The sequence below is a fragment of the Brassica napus genome, chromosome C9 (assembly GCF_020379485.1).
Source record: "Brassica napus cultivar Da-Ae chromosome C9, Da-Ae, whole genome shotgun sequence".
NCBI classification, from domain to species: domain Eukaryota; kingdom Viridiplantae; phylum Streptophyta; class Magnoliopsida; order Brassicales; family Brassicaceae; genus Brassica; species Brassica napus.
This window is the reverse complement of record NC_063452.1, coordinates 45,406,005-45,426,372: the sequence shown is the minus strand read 5'-3', so window position 1 is coordinate 45,426,372 and position 20,368 is coordinate 45,406,005. Positions and strand designations below refer to the sequence as shown.

Genomic DNA, 20,368 nt, shown 5'->3' with positions numbered 1-20,368 from the left:
CATACTCGGCCTTTGGTGACAGGGCCCATAGGATAAGTGCGATTAGGGCATCACGAACAGAGGCGCTATAAGAGTGGAGGAGGAGGCAACGAGCAGTGGACTTTTGGACAACCTACACACTAAGCGGCTAGATCTAGGGTTTCTAAACGATCATTCTGATCTTGTTGCTTAGACCTCAAATCTTGTCTCCTTATTTCCCATCAATCTTGTAACCCTTTGTCGGATTCTAATAAAAACGTCTTTAGTCACCCATCTTGAAGTTCATCATTCCGATCAACTGAATCCCGTATAAACAATTGGCGCCCACCGTGGGGCGACTAAAGTAACGTTCTAGATCTACATGGCTCAAGACGACGCCGCCTTCGGCGCTCCGGGCGAGGAACCGACGCCTACTCCTGCAGCCGCGCCACCCATTACCTCAGATTTCATGAGCTCCGTCATGGCTCGACTCGCTCGCCAAGACGAAGTCCAAAAGACAACCAACGACCAACTCGCTGCGTTGGTCGCGGCGCTCACAGCTCCTGACGGACAGACGAGCCGTTCCCAGCAGATACGACGCCGCCTCTTCAACACAAACCCTACGGCCACCGGAGTCGACCATGTTTCCGACGACTCGGAGCCCAACGAAGCCCTTCTCGCAGATGCTCTCCCAGCAGGTCCAGATCTCACTACAATACGCGAGCTCGCTGAGCTCAAACTCAGCCTTCAACAAATGGGCGAAAAGATCCACCAAGTAACCAGCGCAGCTCCGCAAATAGAGAGTGTACTCGCCGCAACCTCACGTACTCCTTTTACTCGCGCGCTGACTAGCGTGCACTCGGGAAGATAGAGAAGCTGCGCCTACCCGAGTATAAGCCCGGCGGTGACTCGGTGGAACATATGACAGCTTTTAACATCGCGATGGCGCGAGCTCGACTCCCTAACGACGAAAGGGACGCAGGTTACTGCCAGATGTTCGTTGAGACTCTTCACGAGCAAGCCCTGACTTGGTTCTCCCAGTTGGAGGAGAACTCGATCGGATGTTTCCGCGACTTATCAGCAGCTTTTCTCAAGACTTACATTATGTTCACCAAGCGCAGCGCCACTGCCTCTAGCTTGTGGAACCTCAACCAAACTAAAGACCAGAGTCTTCGCGACTACATGGAGAAGTTCAAAGCCGTAGTCTCCAGGATTGACATTCCAGACGGTATTGCCATTGACGCCTTGCGAAACACTTTGTGGGTTCGTTCTAAATTCTGGGAGGATTTATACCAAAATCCAACTACGTCGCTTCAGGACGCTATCGCGCGATCCGACAACTTCATCCGAATGGAAGAAGATACCAACGCCATTCTCAGCAAGATGAACGCACCCAAAGCGCCAGCGGCTAAAAACGCCAACACGCGACAAGAGCCGCGCCAGCACGCTCCAAACGACAAAAACGGCCGCAAAGACGGATACATGTATGTCGTCAACGAGAATAACGAACCGATCTCTACTCTCGTGGTTCGCGGAGAGGGGTGGAACAAGTGGGTAAGAGAACTCGAAACATCCGACAAACAAGTCGACACTGTTTGCACCACCCAACCTACGGCGGGAGCCGGATCAGCAGCGGGGCCTTCCAGGACCATCGATCTCACCAAGCACTGCAAATATCACGACGTCAAGGGACACGATACAACGGAATGCAAATCTCTCTACGCACATTATCTCTCTTCTCTCGCGAGCGGCGGGTTTAAGTTCGAGCCCTTGAAAACTAAACCAAAGAACGGTAAAAGCTGGAGCAAGAATAAGGAAAGAAGAGCCCAACGCAAAGCCACAGGAAAAGGACAGCAAAACGATGCTTCGCGACGAGATGACGAGGAACAAGCCCCGAAGGATAACGGCGAGGGAGACTCCTCAGCCGACGAAGAGCACCCGGCTAACCGCAGACGCATCGAGGTGATACTCTCTCAGCAATCCTTGTCGTCCGATGAAGAGAACGACGATGCTCTTGTATTCGGAGATCTGAGAGACGTCCTTAAACGGAAGTTCGAATCAGAAAACGAAAGCACTTCCAAGCACAGAGATCTCCGAACAATGCTGGATGCACGGAAGTCTCGACGCATCTCGGCAAGCGACGCTAACGACAACGAAAGACCAGTTAGCGATCTCCGAGATAAACTCAATTCCGGCGCATGCGATCTTCGCGTAAAGCTCAACCGTTCAAAACCAACAGACTTACGACGACAGTTGGAGCGAGTTAAAGGTCAGTCTCAATCTTCACCACCCGAGACCAGCATATCCAAAGACCTCCGCGCCCTACTGGACTCTAAGCGAGTACAAGCGGGGCAGTCTTTGAACGTTATCATGGGAGGCTCCCCCCCTAACGGGGACTCAGTCCGTTCCGTGAAAGATTATCGTCGACAAGTCGCGACGTCCCAGAAATGGCCGACTAAACCGACAAGTCATCCTCCGATAACCTTCTCACCAGATGACGCTGTGGGTGTCCACACGCCCCATAATGATCCACTCCTCGTCGTCCTTGGAATTGGAGAGTACGATGTCACCAAAATCCTTATCGACACCGGAAGTTCCGTCGATCTCATCTTCCGAGAAACCCTGCAGAAGATGGGAGTCGACCTCGATGACATAAAAGCGTCCTCCAGAACGTTAACCGGATTCAACGGGTCTTCAGAAACTATCTTGGGAACGATCCGCCTCCCGGTGCGTGCATGCGGCGTTACTCGAACAGTCAAGTTTGCCGTCGTAAGCACGAAAGCTCCGTATCACGCTATACTCGGTACCCCTTGGTTACACTCAATGCAAGCCATTCCTTCCACTTACCACCAGTGCGTCAAGTTCCCTGGCACGGACGGGAAGATTAAAACGTTGCGCGGGGACCAGAGAGCCGCCAGAGATCTCCTAGTCGCCACAGTCAAACTTCAGCGGTCGTCATTATCCGTAAACTCAGTATCTACTCCAACCTCAAAAGTCTGCTCTCAAGAAAGCGAAGTCCTAGAGTTACCTATTGACGACGTCGACCAGAGTCGAATTGTGAGGGTTGGCGCGTACCTTTCTGAGGAAATGCAGCAGTCAATTCTGGATTTTCTCAGAAAGAACATTTCCACGTTCGCTTGGTCTATGGCAGACATGAAAGGCATTGATCCGACTATAACGACTCATGAACTAAATGTCGATCCAACTTTCAAGCCCATCCGCCAGAAGAGACGCAAACTCGGTCCCGATAGGTCTAAGGCTGTAAATGAAGAAGTCGACCGGTTACTCGGTGCAGGTTCGATTGCCGAAGTCCGCTACCCCGAATGGTTGGCGAACCCAGTAGTCGTCAAAAAGAAAAATGGCAAGTGGCGCGTCTGCGTCGACTTTACCGACTTAAATAAAGCCTGCCCAAAGGACAGCTACCCTCTTCCCAACATCGACCGTTTAGTCGAGTCTACGGCTGGAAACGAGATGCTAACCTTTATGGACGCTTTCTCTGGATACAACCAAATAATGATGCACCCGGACGATCGCGAGAAGACAGCCTTCATCACAGATAGGGGAACCTACTGCTATAAGGTCATGCCGTTCGGCTTAAAGAACGCTGGAGCAACCTACCAACGGCTCGTAAACAAGATGTTCGCAGATAAATTGGGTATCACCATGGAAGTATACATCGACGACATGCTGGTTAAGTCTCTCCACGCCACTGATCACCTCAGTCACCTGCAAGAATGCTTCGAAACTCTCAACAAGTACGGCATGAAGCTGAACCCGGCAAAGTGCACGTTCGGAGTCTCCTCTGGCGAGTTCCTCGGCTACATTGTCACGCAGCGAGGAATTGAGGCGAACCCGAAACAGATATCCGCGGTCCTGAACCTCCCGAGTCCAAAAAACAGTAGAGAAGTACAACGACTCACGGGGAGAATAGCCGCTCTAAACCGGTTCATTGCCAGATCCACTGACAAGTGCTTGCCTTTCTACGATCTCCTGAGAGGAAACAAGAAGTTCATTTGGGACGAGAAGTGCGAGGAGGCATTTACTCAACTCAAGCAATACCTGACAACACCTCCTGTACTCGCTAAGCCGGACGTCGGTGACGTCCTGTCTCTCTATGTCGCAGTATCACAAGCTGCCGTCAGCAGCGTCCTGATAAAGGAAGACCGCGGCGAGCAAAAGCCCATCTTCTATACGAGCCGGCGCATGACCGGGCCAGAAACGCGATACCCGACTCTGGAGAAGATGGCCTTAGCAGTCGTCGAAGCAGCGAGAAAGCTTCGACCCTATTTCCAATCGCATTCGGTAGAAGTGTTGACTGATCAGCCTCTCCGAACGATACTCCAAAACACCAACAGGTCTGGAAGACTCACAAAGTGGGCCATTGAACTTGGCGAGCTCGATATCATCTACAAGAACCGCACTGCAGCAAAGTCACAGGTTCTTGCGGACTTCTTGGTCGAACTGGCCCCAGAGTTGGAACAAGATCTCGCACTCCCAAGTTTGAACTGGACGCTGCACGTCGATGGATCGTCGACCAACAAAGGAGCAGGCGCCGGAGTCCAATTACAGTCTCCGACCGGAGAGCTAATCAGACAGTCTTTTAGCTTTGGCTTTCCCGCTTCAAACAACGAGGCAGAATACGAATCTTTGATCGCCGGACTCCGCTTAGCAAAAGCCGTAAAAGCTAAACGACTAAGCGCCTATTGCGACTCCCAGTTAGTCGCCAATCAGTTCAGTGGCGACTACGATGCCCGCAACGATCGAATGGACGCCTATCTCAAAATAGTGCAAAGCCTAGCAGCAGAGTTTGAGTCCTTCGAACTCATCAAAGTTCCCAGAGGCGAAAACATCTGCGCCGACGCCCTCGCAGCCCTTGGTAGCAAGCTTCATGACCAAGTTAAACGAACAATCCCGATACATCGTATCGAGAAACCAAGCATCGATATTCTGACCGACAAAACCCTCATCGCCCAGGTTGTCGAGCCCATTGCTCCAGACGACGACGGATTTGGCCCAGATTGGAGAACTGAGTTCATCGACTACCTCTCGAAGGGGGAACTCCCAGCAGAAAAATGGGCAGCCCGCCGGCTAAAAACCCGCAGCGCCCATTACGTCGTTCTCGACGATGAACTGCACAGATGGACGGCGAGTAAAGTCCTCCTCAAATGCATCCATGGCGATGAGACAGCAAGGGTTATGGCAGAGACGCATGAAGGCGCTGGCGGAAATCATTCGGGCGGACGCGCGTTAGCAATCAAAGTAAGGAGCTTAGGGTTCTTTTGGCCGACAATGAACGCTGATTGCGAGTCATACGCGAGAAGCTGCGACAAGTGCCAACGACACGCCCCCAGCATCCATTGCCCAACCGAGATGTTGCGCACAACCACCGCCCCTTACCCGTTCATGCGATGGGCGATGGATATCATAGGACCGCTTCCTTGTTCCCGCCAAAGACGCTTCATCCTGGTCCTCACCGACTACTTCACTAAATGGATCGAAGCTGAAGCATACGCTCAAGTCACAGACAAAGAAGTCCGCGGTTTCGTCTGGAAAAACATTATTTGCCGCCATGGTCTACCTTATGAAATTGTCACCGACAACGGATCGCAGTTCATGTCAGGTAATTTCAAGGAGTTCTGTAGCAAGTGGAACATTCGATTAAGCCCCTCCACCCCTCGCTACCCGCAAGGTAACGGACATGCAGAATCCTCAAACAAACTCATCATCGATGGCATTAAGAAGCGTTTGGACCTGAAAAAGGGTCACTGGGCCGACGAACTCAACGGAGTCCTATGGAGCCACCGCACAACCCCGCGAGGATCGACTAAAGCGACACCTTTCTCCCTCGCCTACGGAGTCGAAGCAATGGCTCCTGCTGAAGTTAACGTTTCAAGCCTTCGACGTTCCAAGATGCCTCAATACGTCGAGCTCAACAAGGAGATGCTACTTGATCCTCAACCGAGGTACGTAGGCAGCCTTAAACAGGTTCAGCTGTAACAAAAAAAAACCGAGTAGATGCACCCTATGGTCACTTCTACTCGACCGAGTAAATGCGCCACTCACGGCCACTTTTACTCGGGAAAAACGAACTACGAATGGCTTGATCCTCAACCGAGGTACGTAGGCAGCCTTAAACAGGTTCAGTTGTAACAAAACCAAAGTCAAAACCTTACCTAGATCTCAATCGAATAGATAATGGCTTTCATATCGAATGGCTCTCGTACCTCCAGCATAGGATACGCGGACGCTCACACTCCTTTGCTTACAAGCTATGTCCTGATCAGACACTTGGCTCCAGGACCTTAAACAGTCGCGATTCACCTATGCCTAAGCATTGAACCGACTAAACAGAGTGAATCCTTGCCTTTTCTCGACTAAAATGTAACGGCTTAGCTACCCGGTTACTTAATTGTCACTGAGGAAACAGACAGAAGAACCTTCCACTCTTATACTCAACTCTTTGTTAGCAAAATTGGACAACTTGTTATGAGTAGATGCGCCCCCGTGGTCACTTCTACTCGACCGAGTAGATGCCTTGGATTTAACTCCAAATCGAAACATGATAACAGCCGAGTAAAACCAATTACCGGTTCATCACTTGTCCATTTGCAAAAGGTTAATGATAAAAATCTGATGTTTCCAAACACTACAGATAGGCCGAAAGCACGAAGAAAAAAGAGAGTCTAAAAACACAACAACAAGGTCTGTCAAGACCACAGAAGAAAACATCCTATTATTACATACAACGAGATCAAACGACAATGTCTTGGTCGTCCCTGCTCGGGGCAAGCGGTTCAGCCGTTTCTTCTTCAACGGCTTGAGCGTCAAGGTCTTCAACCTGAGCAGGAGGGTCTGAAGCTGACAAATCTCGGACCGTCTCTTTGATAAGTGCCGGCGACGACCTGTTCTCTTCCTCACCCACCTCGTCCTCTTCTCGCTCCTCGGACGAAGAAACCAGGACCGGATCTTCGGCGGCTACATTCCCTGTGTCTGCTTGAATCGCGTCCCCGGTCGCCTTGAGATCGTTCCCGTCAGGACGCTCCTCGGTGGGAGTTCCTTCGGGAACGACCATACGCTCCGACGGAGCGGAAGTGATGTCTATCATCGGCTCATCGACTGGATCTTCGGTCGCCTCGCGGGAAGTGATCAGCTGGGAAGCCGATTCGTGGCCAATCAAACCAACGTTCGATCCGTACGGGTCGAGTACCCCCATGAGATCTTCACTTACAAATCGAGAAGGGAGGTTGAGAGGAGAGAGAGCAAAGTCATCCTCGGAGAATGGCTCAAGACGGAGCTTAGCGACCTCAGCCTCATGCACCTTCTCCTGTTCCGAAAAGATGTCGATCATACTTTGCGGGATCTCAGTCCCGCTATCTCTTATCATCTCAAGGCACTTTTTCGTCCCTGAAGCCTGCCCGTACAGACTCTTGGCCTTCTCTAGCGCGTTAAGGCGATCCAGATAACCCTTCATCTTATCAACGCAGCGAGTAGACTTGTCCGCCATAGCCGTTTGAACCTTGATCCTCTCGCGGGTGACCTCCTGCACCCTAGAGTTCCTCAGACGTTTCCTCTCCTTGATCAGCGTTTCAACGACAGCCCCCCTCTCTTCCTCGAGCTCGGCCTTCTCTCCCTCAAGGGAAGCGACCAACCGCTCTAAGCGAGCTTTCTCGCGTAAAGCTTCCTTCTTCGCAAGACGGTCAGACTTCAGCTTCTCTTTCAACTCCTCAAACTTAACCCGGAGGACCTCTTTCTCTTTGACCGCTTGGTCGCCGGCCTTTTTGTTTTCGGCACGTAACCTCTCGATCACGCCCAACCTGGTTCGTGCGAGCTTCTCCGAGGCGCCCAGCTGGGTCATCGTCTGCTTCAAGGTGCTATCGTACTTCTCCACGAGATAATTCATGCTCCCGTCACTCTGCATAAAGCAATAAACACTTAAAAAATTTGCAAGAAAGAAAAAGCAAGGGAAAACGAGGTTACCCTTTTGCTCGCCACAGCTGCATCAATATACTCCTTCTTGAAATACAAGTCATCGAGCGGCGGCAACTCCTTCGTCCCGCCACGGATCTGACGGGTTAACTCCGCGCATCGAAGCGGGTTCAGCACCAGCGGAGTCCTCTCGTCGTACAAGAATTCTACGCGATCCGGGAATCCTCTTCCCGACATCTGCGGAAGAGAACCTCCACTCTCACCATCTTTCCCCCTCGCGGCAGAAGAAGGGGCTCTTTTACTCGATGGAGATCCATCCTGAGAGCCGCCTCCGCTTTTAGAAGGGCCCTCGGGAACGGGGGTCCCATCACGTCGACCTTCATCCCCCGCGGCTGTCCTCCTAGTCTTCTTCTTGGGACACCCTTCAGATGACCCCCGAGTAGAATCGATCGGGTCAAGTCTTCCCATATCATCACTCCCCATAGCCGCTGAGGTCCCCGCTGGTTCCATAAAAGTCTCCTCGCGAGACCTCTTCTTGCCGTCTTTCTTCTTCTTCTTTTTCTTCGCCGCGACTTCAGAGGCATCAGCGGAAGACGGGGCCATCTCTAAAGGAACATTCCTTTCAAGAGTAGAAGGCTGTTCCTCTGGGCTCTGTTTCTTGCTTTTGGTAGCCCTTTCCTTCGGAGGGCTACGGGCTGGAGGCTCCGAGTCCGCGTCCCCATCTGCGCGAGTAGGTCTGACCTCCGAAGTACCAGCAGAAGACGAAATCATTTGGAGCTTCCCTCTAAGCAGCGCGCTCAAATCCGGGATTCCCTCCATCTCTCTGGCTTTGTCGAGAAGTTTTTGCTGCTCCCGGGTAAATAACGAGAGACGTGATTTGCGAGTGCCTAGTACACAAGGAAGCCTCGACTCCCAATCAACTGCAGAAGGAAAAGAAAACCCAATATAAGAACTCCAACGGTTCATAACTTCTCTAAACGAAAACAGCGTCCTTACCTCTAGCGATCCTAGCTTGCTGGCGACGAATCCACTCTCGGCTAAGGTCCGGCCAACGAAGATGACTGTGCGCTGCGATAAGTTGAGCGTTCTCAAAGAACTTTTCAGGATAGGCGATCGTGTTAGGGTGACGAACTGCGAAAGAAAGAAGGGTGTTAGAACTCCTAATCATAACGCGAGTAAAACAGTCAAAACTCTACCGAGTAACGGATTCCATAAAACGCGATAGTCGTCCCCTGGAGGCTCTTCGAAGGCATGCTCGTCAGACTTAACATAGAAATAAGCTCGCTGGCAATCCTGCGTCTTGTTAGGATGGCCCGTCAAGACGTTGTAATTTGCCCGCATCTTTACCGAAAAGATCCCGTTTGGCTCCGCCTTCATGAAAGTCAACTCTTCGAACACCCTCACACTCATCGAGATATCCATCTCCGCAGCCATGACCATCAGCATGACCGCAATACGCAGTGACCCGTTCAGCAACTGAGAAATAGCAATATCCCGACGAAACGCGTACGACGTGATCAGCCGAGGGATTGGGAACCAGAGCTTGGTCTGGTCCTGGAAATAGGATTCATATACACATTGATATCCGACCGGAGGCGACCACGGGCGCTGCTCGGCAGATGGAATAAGAAAAGTGACACTGGCGCCGCCGCTCTCCCTTAATAACCTCTTCACGGTCTCGCTAGAGGAACAAGAACTGAATACGTTCCCCCACGATTGAACCTGCGGGTCGCGTAACACCTCTCGAGGAAGCGGAGGAAGCTCCTCAAAGATTCCACCAGGATGATATACTATGGGGCGGCAGTCTAACTCGTCAAAAGGAACACTCCTCGGCGATGGACAAGAAGCTGACTGATCAAACTGACCTCTCCGCTGAGTCCGCCTCCGAGATCTCGCGACTTGACTAGGTGCTTCTGAGCCACTTGTTTCTCTACCCTCATCCTCAACGTTCTCCTCGGCCTCTTCACGAAATTGCCTATGAGCATCAGCGACTAGAAGGCGTTGAGAGAGGCTCATATTCTCCGTGTCTCTCAGGGCATCGCGATGAATTACGTCAAACTCATCCGGCGGACCGCCGTCCGCGTCCCTAGCGGGGCTTGATGGGGCAGCAGTGATTTTCCCCTTCTCTTCACGCGATAATCGACCCTTCGAAGCCATCTTTCTACTCGGGGGGAACGACTAAACCGATAAAGTTCTAAGCGTATTCTATGGGAGACTTATCTAGAGAGAGAAAACAAAAGTAGAGAGAAGGGAGAGAAAGTAGGATACCTGAGTCTGCAGAGAAGAATGACGAAAGTGAAGAGGAGAAGCCTATTTATAGCAAAAACGAGGCGCATTCTTCGAAGCATCATCATTAGGTCTACAAAGGCCTAAATGGGCTTCGAAGGCCGCCTAAATGCCCAAAAACTTACTCGCGACGGTTCGGCTTCTCGCTCAAACCGGTTTTCAATCAGGAATTCGAGCTGAAATTAATCTCCGGTTCTGGTCTAAACCGACTCAACAGAACTAACCATCCAAAGACCGCCCGGGCTCTAAAACCGGAGAATTTTACCCCCCGAGTAAAACACAATGCATCATGAAAAGACGCAGCTCGGCGCGACTAGATCCAACAGGCGACTAAAATCATACACAGGCAAAGCGAGTTGTTTACCCCCCGAGTAAAACACAACGCATCATCAAAAGACGCAGCTCGGAGCGACTAGATGCAACAGGCGACTAAAATCATACACTGGCAAAGCGAGTTGTCGCTGGCATTACGTCCTGTTATATGAACGAACCTGACCCACAAATTCACTGAGACCGACAAGCCTCTCACAAGTGAACTGGGGGGGGACTTATTGTAGGAGATGGATTGCATCCCTCCACAAGGCCCATCAAATAACAGGCCGTAGCCCGACAATTTCGGTTGAGTTTAGTCGGCTTAGCGGCTAAAGACGTCGGCTCGACCCTAGAGTACTTTAAGCCAATCGGCTAAGATGATCAGTCGTACTCGGCTTAGACGAAATAATACCAAGGCCCGCATACTCGGCCTTTGGTGACAGGGCCCATAGGATAAGTGCGATTAGGGCATCACGAACAGAGGCGCTATAAGAGTGGAGGAGGAGGCAACGAGCAGTGGACTTTTGGACAACCTACACACTAAGCGGCTAGATCTAGGGTTTCTAAACGATCATTCTGATCTTGTTGCTTAGACCTCAAATCTTGTCTCCTTATTTCCCATCAATCTTGTAACCCTTTGTCGGATTCTAATAAAAACGTCTTTAGTCACCCATCTTGAAGTTCATCATTCCGATCAACTGAATCCCGTATAAACAAGGAGGCTGAAGAAGTTTGATGGTGGTGGTCTCGAAAATGGTGGCTGAGTGTGATGGTTTGATGACTTGGTGACATCGTGCTGTTGACAATGGCGGACAGAGAGTGACTACGGTGGCGAGGACAGCAGATGGTGGCGAGGACAGCAGATGGTGGCCAGTTTGAATCGTGGACAGTGGCTGAAGCTTTGCGAAGGTGGAGATGGCGGCTGAAGCGTCTATTAGGTTTAGATTTAGTTTTAGTTAGGTTTACATTAACTAGTTGTTTTAGTTAAGACTAGAGTAATATATTTATGTATTGTTTGTTTAGTTTTGTAAACCAAATTTATTGTAAACTAAATTTAATTTATAAATAAAATTTATTTTATTTTTAATTATAAAACAATTTTGGATTTATTTTTAATTTTTGATTATTTTATTTTTAATTATAATTATTTTTAGGTTAAATAAGGACCTATAATAGCAGGAAAGTAATGCTAATAGTTAAGTCGACAATATCATCCAAGTATTGCTATCAAATCTGCATATTTCGTATCGTTAAAAAAATGCTATCGTATAGAGGGTATCTATGATGGATGCCGTATACATAGCATTTATGAATTCGCTATCAAACATCTAATATAGCATATTTTCAGCGCTAATAATGTACATATTTCTCGTTGTGGTTCTCTGGTCGAGAGTCAGGACATGACCACTTTTGATCACTACAGTGATAATCTTTGTTTGTTTTTTAGTCTCTAGTCTTTCCCTTTCTTCTCTGCGTTAATACACAAAAAAATCGACTTGTCTTATGAATCAGATTTTATTAGCAGTGCATAAGTTTTTAGCACGAATTAGAACCATGACTGATAAATTGAAAAAAAAATAGGATTTTTTCGTGTTTGACTTGAGAACAATGAAATGTGGTGTTATTTAAGCATGTTTATATTCTTAACATGGAAGATCTCTCTATCTCTCTTATCACATGATTTTTCTCACATTTATGTATACTCTCTCACTTTGCAACCAGTTGTTTTCTATTCATGTATTTAGTTTTGAAATGGTTCGAACCAAGCAAAACATAACCAAGCCATAAAATTCTACTTCGGTTTAGTTTTGAGACCGAAATGGAAAGATAACCCTAACCGGATACGGAATTGAATTCGAAAGAGAATAATCTAACCCGGCTTAACCGTCGATTATCTAAGGATTTAGATAGTCGGTTTAACAAATTTGAAATAATAACAGCCGTTACATAACATAGGTCGTCGATTCTCGGCACTTTCTTCAACGGCTAACCCTCATTTTCAAAATGAAAACTCGTACAAATCGCCAAGAGAGTACGAGATCTGAAAAAACACTATTGATTCTGCTCGCTTAATCTTCTCCACTCATCATCTCCTTCGTTTCGAAACCCTAAATTCGACAATCTCTCCCTCTCATCCATGAAGGAGGTCGAAGAAGAGGAGGCGATGGAGAACCAACGAGCCCCGGAGAAGACGATCCCCGTCTTCACTGTGTTAAAAAACGGCGCGATTCTCAAAAACATATTCGTCGTCAACAACAGTAGTCCCGATTTCTCTTCGCCGGAGGCAGAGGAGATTCTGCTCGTCGGCCGGCATCCAGACTGCGACATTCTCCTAACGCATCCTAGCATCAGCAGATTCCACTTGCAGATCCGCTCTCTCCCCTCTCGTCAGAAGCTCTTTGTCACGGATCTCTCCTCTGGTACCAGCCATCTCTTCGATTTCTTAAATTAAATTGTTTCCTCATCGATTTGGTTCTCGGTGTATGCGTTTCTGGTTGTTGATTGGATTGGTTTTGAATTTTTCGATTTAGTGCATGGGACATGGGTTGCGGATCAGAAAGTTGAGCCAGATGCTTGTGTTGAGGTGAAGGAAGGTGATGTTATTAGGATTGGGGGTTCGACTAGGATCTATAGGCTGCATTGGATTCCACTGAGCCGTGCGTATGATTCCGATAATCCATTTGTTCCACCATCTACACCGATGGAACAAGATGAAGAGCCTGAAGCAGAAAATCTAGTGGTTGCACGTCAGGTTCGTTCGACCTTCTCTCATAATGTTTTCTTCCTTGTAGCTTTTGCTACGCCCTTAACTGCACTGAAACTTTATCTGTTTTTTCTTATCTTGCTTGGCTCATGTTACTTTCTTTGCCTGGATGTGTAATCTTGCTTCTTTTTTTTTTTGCAGTCAGGTGATGATGGAGATGGACATTTGGATGTGACATCTGAAGGAAGTGGTTCATCAGTAGTCCCTAGTGAGGATGATGAGGATACAACAAGGGCAGTTTTGTTGCCAGTTGCACCTCCAAGCGTTTCGTCAATACCTAGAGATTCTGTCAATACAGAAAAGCTACAATCCAGTGAAGATTTGCAGACTTCATCAAGGTGGGAGTTGGATGTTGAAGAAGCCGCAGCAGAAATGCCAATTAGCAGCTGCGCCTCAAGTAAGCCGCAGAGTGGTAGCTGCCCGGAGGCCTTAGCTTGTTATGAACCTGAAGTTCCTGCAGAGGCTGATGAATGGGATGTCAGAGGAGACGGTTGTCTGCTTCTGGATGTGATGCCAGAGATGATAGAGTCTTCAGTCCTTAATAGGGAGGATGATCCATATCTAGCTGCAAAGGAGACTTCATCGCTTCAACTCCAACGAGATTCCACTGAGACAGAAGATCTACAGCTCACAGATGTTGTCCAGGCTTCACCAAAATTGACCGTAATTATTATGGAAGCCAACACAGAAAATTCAAGTAGCTGCAGCTCCCTAAGAAAGGCACAGATTGATGGTGTCTTTGAAGACTCAGATTGTGCTTCTTTTGAATTGGCTGCAGAGGTTGAGACTTTGAGCCTTTGTCAAGAAGTCTGTGGAGAAAATCAAATGGTTGCATTTCAGGTTCGACCTTCTCTCATATGCTTTTGCTAAGCCCTTAACTGCACTGAAACTTCATTGTTTGTTTATCTGTTTTTCCTTATCTTGCTTGGCTACAGTTACTTTCTTTGCCTAGATGTGTAATCTTGCTTTTATTGCAGTCACTAGCGGATTCAGGTGATGATGGAGATGGACATTTAGATGTGACGTCTGAAGGAAGTGGTTCATCAGTCCCTAGTGAGGATGATGAGGATACAACAAGGGAAGTTTTGTTGCCAGTTGCACCTCCAAGGGTTTCGTCACTACCTAAAGATTCTGCCAATACAGAAAAGCTACAATCCAATGAAGATTTGCAGACTTCATCAAAGTTAGAGTTGGATGTTGAAGAAGCCGCAGTAGAAATGCCAATTACCAGCTGTGGCTCAAGTAAGCCGCAGAGTGATAGCTACCCGGAGGCCTTAGCTTGTTATGAACCTGAAGTTCCTGAAGAGGCTGATGAATGGGATGCCAGAGGAAACGGTGGTCTGCTTCTGGATGTGATGCCAGAGATGATAGAGTCTTCAGTCCCTTATGGGGAGGATGATCCATATCTAGCTGCAAAGGAGACTTCATCGCTTCAACTCCAACGAGATTCCACTGAGACAGAAGATCTACAGCTCACATATGTTGTCCAGGCTTCACCAGAATTGACCGTAATTATTATGGAAGCCAACACAGAAAATTCAAGTATCTGCAGCTCCCTAAGAAAGGCTCAGTCTGATGGTGTCTTTGAAGACTCAGGTTGTGCTCCTTTTGAATTGGCTGCAGAGGCTAAGACTTTGAGCCTTTGTCAAGAAGTCTGTGGAGAAAATGAGTGTGACACCAAGCAAGTAATGGAAATATATGCTGAACCACTAACTGAGGCTGAAAATCAGATTCACATAGACAATGGAGAAATTGATGTATCTCCCAGTTCCTCTTCTCAATCTGACCGACTGATAGAAATTTTAACTGAAAATGGCATAAGCGATGATGCACTTTCTCAGATGAATAGCTCTAGGAGCGGTAAATCTGCTTCTGTTCCATTACTTGAAGCCCCGGGTTGTTCTGCATTTGAACTGGCTGCAGAGGTTGAGATTATGAGCCCTCGTCAAGAAGTCAGCGAAGAAATATGTTTTGTGACAGAGAAAATACAGGAAGCATCTGCAGAACCACTAACTAAAGTTGACATTCAGAGCCACGAAGAGGATGGAGTTACCGAGGTCTTTAGGCAAGTTATTGAAGTATCCTCCTCTCCTCAAATTCAGCCAAAGTTAATAGGAGATGCCCGAGGCCACTTAGACTCTGAAGTAGCCATAGAGGCCGATAGTCAGAACCTACATACAAAAAGCAACAGAGAACTCAGGATCAGTTCAAGCGAAGTCAGTATAGTATCTGATTGTTTGTTCGCTGACAAGACAGTAGATATCCGAAGTCTATGGTCGAGTAGGCAGCTACTTCCCGAGAGTGAACTTGGGGATCCATCTGAGATCTTGAGTGAAGTGAACCTTGCAGGAGATCAGAACAAAATATCAGCAATAAGCAGAGAGACTGAACAAATGTTTGATGATGGGAGAATCTCGTGCCATTCGGAGGAACAAAGACAGAGTGGTACACAACGTTTCTCGTTGACACCAAATCAGGAATCCAAAACAGAAATGTCATTTGGCTCTGGGAGATCTGAAGAATCTTACAGCCTAAGCGAAATAGAGGGAAAAGGATATACTGATAAGGAGGATACAAAACCGACTCAAAAACTGCCTTCTGATTATACTGGAAGTCAAGAAAACCAGAGTCCCCAAACACTCGCTGTTAGATATGATGTACTGTCTGAGATGGATAGCTCAAGAAGCTCCTCGAGAAGATTGAGCACAAACAATATTTGGTCTAGGAGGGGGAAAGCTGCTTCTGTTCTACAGGTCCGGACCAACAAGAGTGAAGGAAAGCAAAAACAGATTGGGAAACCAAAAGCCCAGTTGCAGAGAAAACATGCTCTAAGTGATAAGCCTAGTTATCTGAAACTAGAACCAGAGATCTTTACTCCTGACAAGGAGAACCTGACCCCAAACTCTCATATGCTAAAACGCTTGCGAGAAGTTGGTGAGATTAAAGATACTAAAGGTTCCTCCTCTAAGGCAATGCGTAAACAATTCTTTGATAATCAAGTGGAACAAAACGTGATGGTCGAACAGAAACAAGATGTTCACTGCATGAGTAGCAACTCAAAGGTAGCGCATGAGCCTGTGGCACAAAAGAAGAAAGCTGAACGAGCACCTTTTCAACATCTGCTTGACAAATCTTCGTCCCAGAGCCAATCATACACCGAGGCTTCTTCTACTGCAGCAGCACGAAACAACATTTCTTGGGGGCTTCGTTCGTCTTCTGTAAGTCATTATCAATTTGATTGTCTTCGATTCTTTGTGTAGTCCTTATCCTAACCATAAGTTCCCTGTGTGTTTTAGAACCTTTCTGATGGTAAGAAGAAGATGAAACGGACCATTGTGTTGGACACTTCTTCCCTCCTCAACAAGGAATCTAGGAAACCATTGCACCTACTCCAAGGTCTCAAGGGGACACATATGGTCGTACCAAGAACAGGTAAAAACCTTAAACCCTCTGTGTCTGATAATAATTTCTGTCTTCACTTAGCGCCTAAATACAAACCATAAAACCATTTACATTTCTAAACGACAAGGCTGCAAATGCATATGGAAGATGAACCGAGTATAAAGATCTAGAAGAATTGTCTACGTGAAAACATAAGTTCTAGTAGACAAACATGCCTCTGAGGCTGAATTTGCTTTGATCATTCAAATTTATATTTCTCATATGAATCAGAGACTTCTTGACAATATTTCTACTATTAGAAACATAGCTCACATTTCGTGTCAATGTTCAGTGTTAAGGGAACTAAATGAGATGAAGCGCGGTCGCTGTCTTCTGTTTAGTAGAACAGCAGAGATGGCTTCCTCAGCTCTGGACTGGATCCAAGAGTGTAAAGTTAGTACCAAATGGTGGATTCAAGTCCAAAGCCCATCAGAGGAAACTAAAGCAACTGCACCAACACCACCAGTCACTTCTCAGTCAAATGGATATTCATTTCCGTTTTCACTTGACTGGAATAGTTATGCACCGGAGATCGATTCTCCCACATCAGAAGATCAAGTTCTCGAATGTGCACTTATTCACAGAAACCGTAACAGAGATGTACAACTCGTTCTTCTTAGCAACGATGTAACTCTCAAGATCAAAGCCATGGCAGAGGTGATTTTATTGATCTATATTAAGTATTTTTATAACAAAGCAATTTTTTGTAATAAGAACAATTTGGTTTTGGATTCAGGGTGTAATGTGCGAGACGGCACATGAGTTCTACGAGAGTCTGAAGAATCCGTACTCGGAGAGGTTTATGTGGCCAGAGAGTTTGCCGAGAGGAAGGACTTGGAGTCATGAAGACGATACTGTGTTGAGAGAAAGGTACGACAACCGAAAGCTAACGTTCAATGGAGGAAGAAGAGGAGAGATTGATGCAACAGCAGCAAAAGGCTTGAAGCTCATACTGCTCTATAATTCTCAGTATGGCCACATTCATTGATGCATCTCTTTTTTTCGTTCTCAAATTTCATGTAAGCTAAATCATTTCAACTCGCTCACACATGGGATTTTTTTAGGATAATGACATTTTCATATCATCATGACATTTTGTTGTTGGAATTACATTTGTCTTCCAGCTATAGCGATCGTCGTACCTAAGAAAATTTGAATATTGGAGTAATCGTTAAGCTTAAATATATAGCATAAAGTTTTGGAATGTTCTCTGAAAATAATCAGCGATCTGATTTATTAATTTAGAGTTTTACTTTTTATCTGCTGATTAAAAGTCGGACCATTTAATGAGCCTAGCTTAACATTATTATTTTAAATAGGATTTTTAGTAATTTAAACTCTCCGCTAAAGATCAATTCCTTATATATTAATTGAGAATCATTACAACATTGTTTTGTAGCCATATGTTAGGATGAAATTCATAATTCTTAAAGAAATTGGTTGGTCATCTTAACTTATATTATACTTTTTATTAAATTAACTATTAAATTGAGAAATAGTGTACAAAAGAATTTTCTCGCACTTTCCTTAAATAAAAGCTACGGAATTGCCTAATATGATTAACATATATATGACAATTAATGATTATGAATAATAAATATTTGATAACAATTTTTGTATCTTAGCTCTTTTTTAATTTTGTATTATTAAAAGATATTAAACAACCATATTAACCATATAATTAAAAAATTAATTTTTTCTTATATGATATATTTTGAATCATTAAAATGACTATAAATTACTAAAATCATTAAATGTCTCACACTAAAATTTTGTGATCAATGATTTAACTTTCTTGGTAATAACAAGATACAAATAATCATAAATCGTATGAATATGAAATCTCATAATACATTTTAAAATTAAACTATATAACATAGAAAAATACTTAAATATGATAATTTCTAAATTTGTATTGAAAATAATTGAAACCTTAATATTTTAATTTTGAAATTTGTATTAAAAAAATCTCACATTAGAAATTTTGTGTTTATCATATAAGTATAAATTTTAAATAATAAATATTTATATTAAAATATAATATATATTTATGTCCATGTCATTGAAATTTAGTTATATACCATATAAAATAAAAAATAATTGTTTTGATTTATTTATAAAAAAAGTAGCGTAAATAAACAAAATGTGTTGTTTTGATTTATGTGTTTACTCTAATTTAATTATATAGATAATACGTAAATGAATAAAAATAAATAATAATATATAAAAGATATTTTTATATATAATATTCATTCTGCGCAATTGCGCGGATCTTAAACTAGTGGTAAAAATAAACCTTCAACTAAAAATTCCGTAAAATAAACCCTCATCTTTATATCTTTTTGTCCGTTAATGTTTTGCCCCTCCGTAACTTTTATCGTCAAAACTGAACGTCTCCCGTTAACACGAAACGTTGTGTTTCATTCGTAGAGAAAACGTAGACATGTTCGCATAAAACAACATAAATTTTATTTAAAACGACGAGGAGTTGGTAAAACCTAATCTTATACCGGGAAGTCTCTTAATCTCCCCCAATTCAACTCGTTCACTCTGGACGAACCCTAATCTTCAAATCGATGAATCTGTGACTGCTGAGAGTGTGTTTGATTACGAAAGTCCAACCGATCCATTTCTCTGGCGTAAACTAAACGGGGGTGATGCAGAGACGGAACAATGTTGTATCAGCGCCATTGAAGAAGAAAAATGTCAAAGATTGGTTTGTGTTAAGCTGCTTAGAAATCTGAGGAAGGACGAAGAAGAGGAGAGGGAGAGCTAAAAGCAGTCTTTTATTTACTGTTTGTCTTCTCCTTTCCTAATCAATCAAACGAGGCTAATCAAATTTAGTCAGAGTGAATTAAAAAATTAAAGTAGTTTTCACATGTTAATTTAGCCAAAGGCAACTACCCAAAGTAAAAAAAAAAAGTGATTGGAGATATATATCTTTTGATCGAGCTTACGTCTGCATCTCTACCGATTGAACTCGGAGATTAACTCCATATACCTATTTCACGATATATTGATGTTTTGCTTTGATGCACAAATATTAAGAAATTTAGTTTCCTCTAAAAAGTATATTTAAAAAGTATATTTTAAATATCATTTAACCAATTATAAAAATGACTGTAAAATCTGATTGGTTACACAGTTTTCAGTAAAGTTAAAGATAATATAAATATATCAAAACATCATCTATTTTGAAACAAAAAACATCTTCTAAAACATCATCTATTATGAAACGGAGTGAGTAATATAATTTGTTTTTATTTTTTTTTTTAAATAGAAAAAGTGGCTAAAGACGGATTGCTCCTAACAGAAATTAAATATTTACAAGATCCAACATTAAAGATCTGACCCACACAAAACAAACCCTAAAACCCGACCCAGCTAAACCAAAACGATGTCGTTTTGAATAACTCAACTCCTTCTCTCCCAAAATTTCCCTCATTACATCGTCTCTCCCCTCTCGACACTCTCTATTGCGAAATCTCCAATTGAAACCCTAGAGTATCCATCTTTGTTCCTCCTTGTTCGTTCTCCATCTAATTCGAAAATCCATTAAGCTATCCCTATCATTTCTCGTTTCTCAACTATCTCTTTGTCTCTCTTGTCTGAAACCCTAAAGTCGAGACCGGTTCGTTTCTTCTTCCTTCTTTGTCGAAATTGAGGCTCCATCTTTGTTCC

General features: G+C 45.0%; 1 protein-coding gene across 1 annotated transcript; it reads left to right on the top strand.

The window, feature by feature from the left end:
• The first annotated feature begins 12,420 nt into the window (after positions 1 to 12,420).
• LOC106416626 (FHA domain-containing protein PS1) lies at positions 12,421 to 17,854 on the top strand. Its single transcript, XM_048768642.1, has 7 exons — positions 12,421 to 12,902; positions 13,014 to 13,234; positions 13,388 to 14,086; positions 14,224 to 16,464; positions 16,543 to 16,678; positions 16,980 to 17,344; positions 17,424 to 17,854. The coding sequence occupies exons 1-7, from the start codon at positions 12,620 to 12,622 to the stop codon at positions 17,673 to 17,675; spliced, it is 4,197 nt and encodes a 1,398-aa protein (XP_048624599.1). The 5' UTR covers positions 12,421 to 12,619; the 3' UTR covers positions 17,676 to 17,854.
• Positions 17,855 to 20,368: the final 2,514 nt, after the last annotated feature.

Coding starts and splice junctions, on each gene's coding strand:
- LOC106416626 (XM_048768642.1), top strand. CDS start 12,620: ATGAAGGAGGTCGAAGAAGAGGAGGCGATGGAGAACCAACGAGCCCCG. Junction 13,235..13,387: donor ATCTAGTGGTTGCACGTCAG/GTTCGTTCGACC, acceptor TTTTTTTTGCAG/TCAGGTGATGATGGAGATGG. Junction 17,345..17,423: donor AGATCAAAGCCATGGCAGAG/GTGATTTTATTG, acceptor TTTTGGATTCAG/GGTGTAATGTGCGAGACGGC.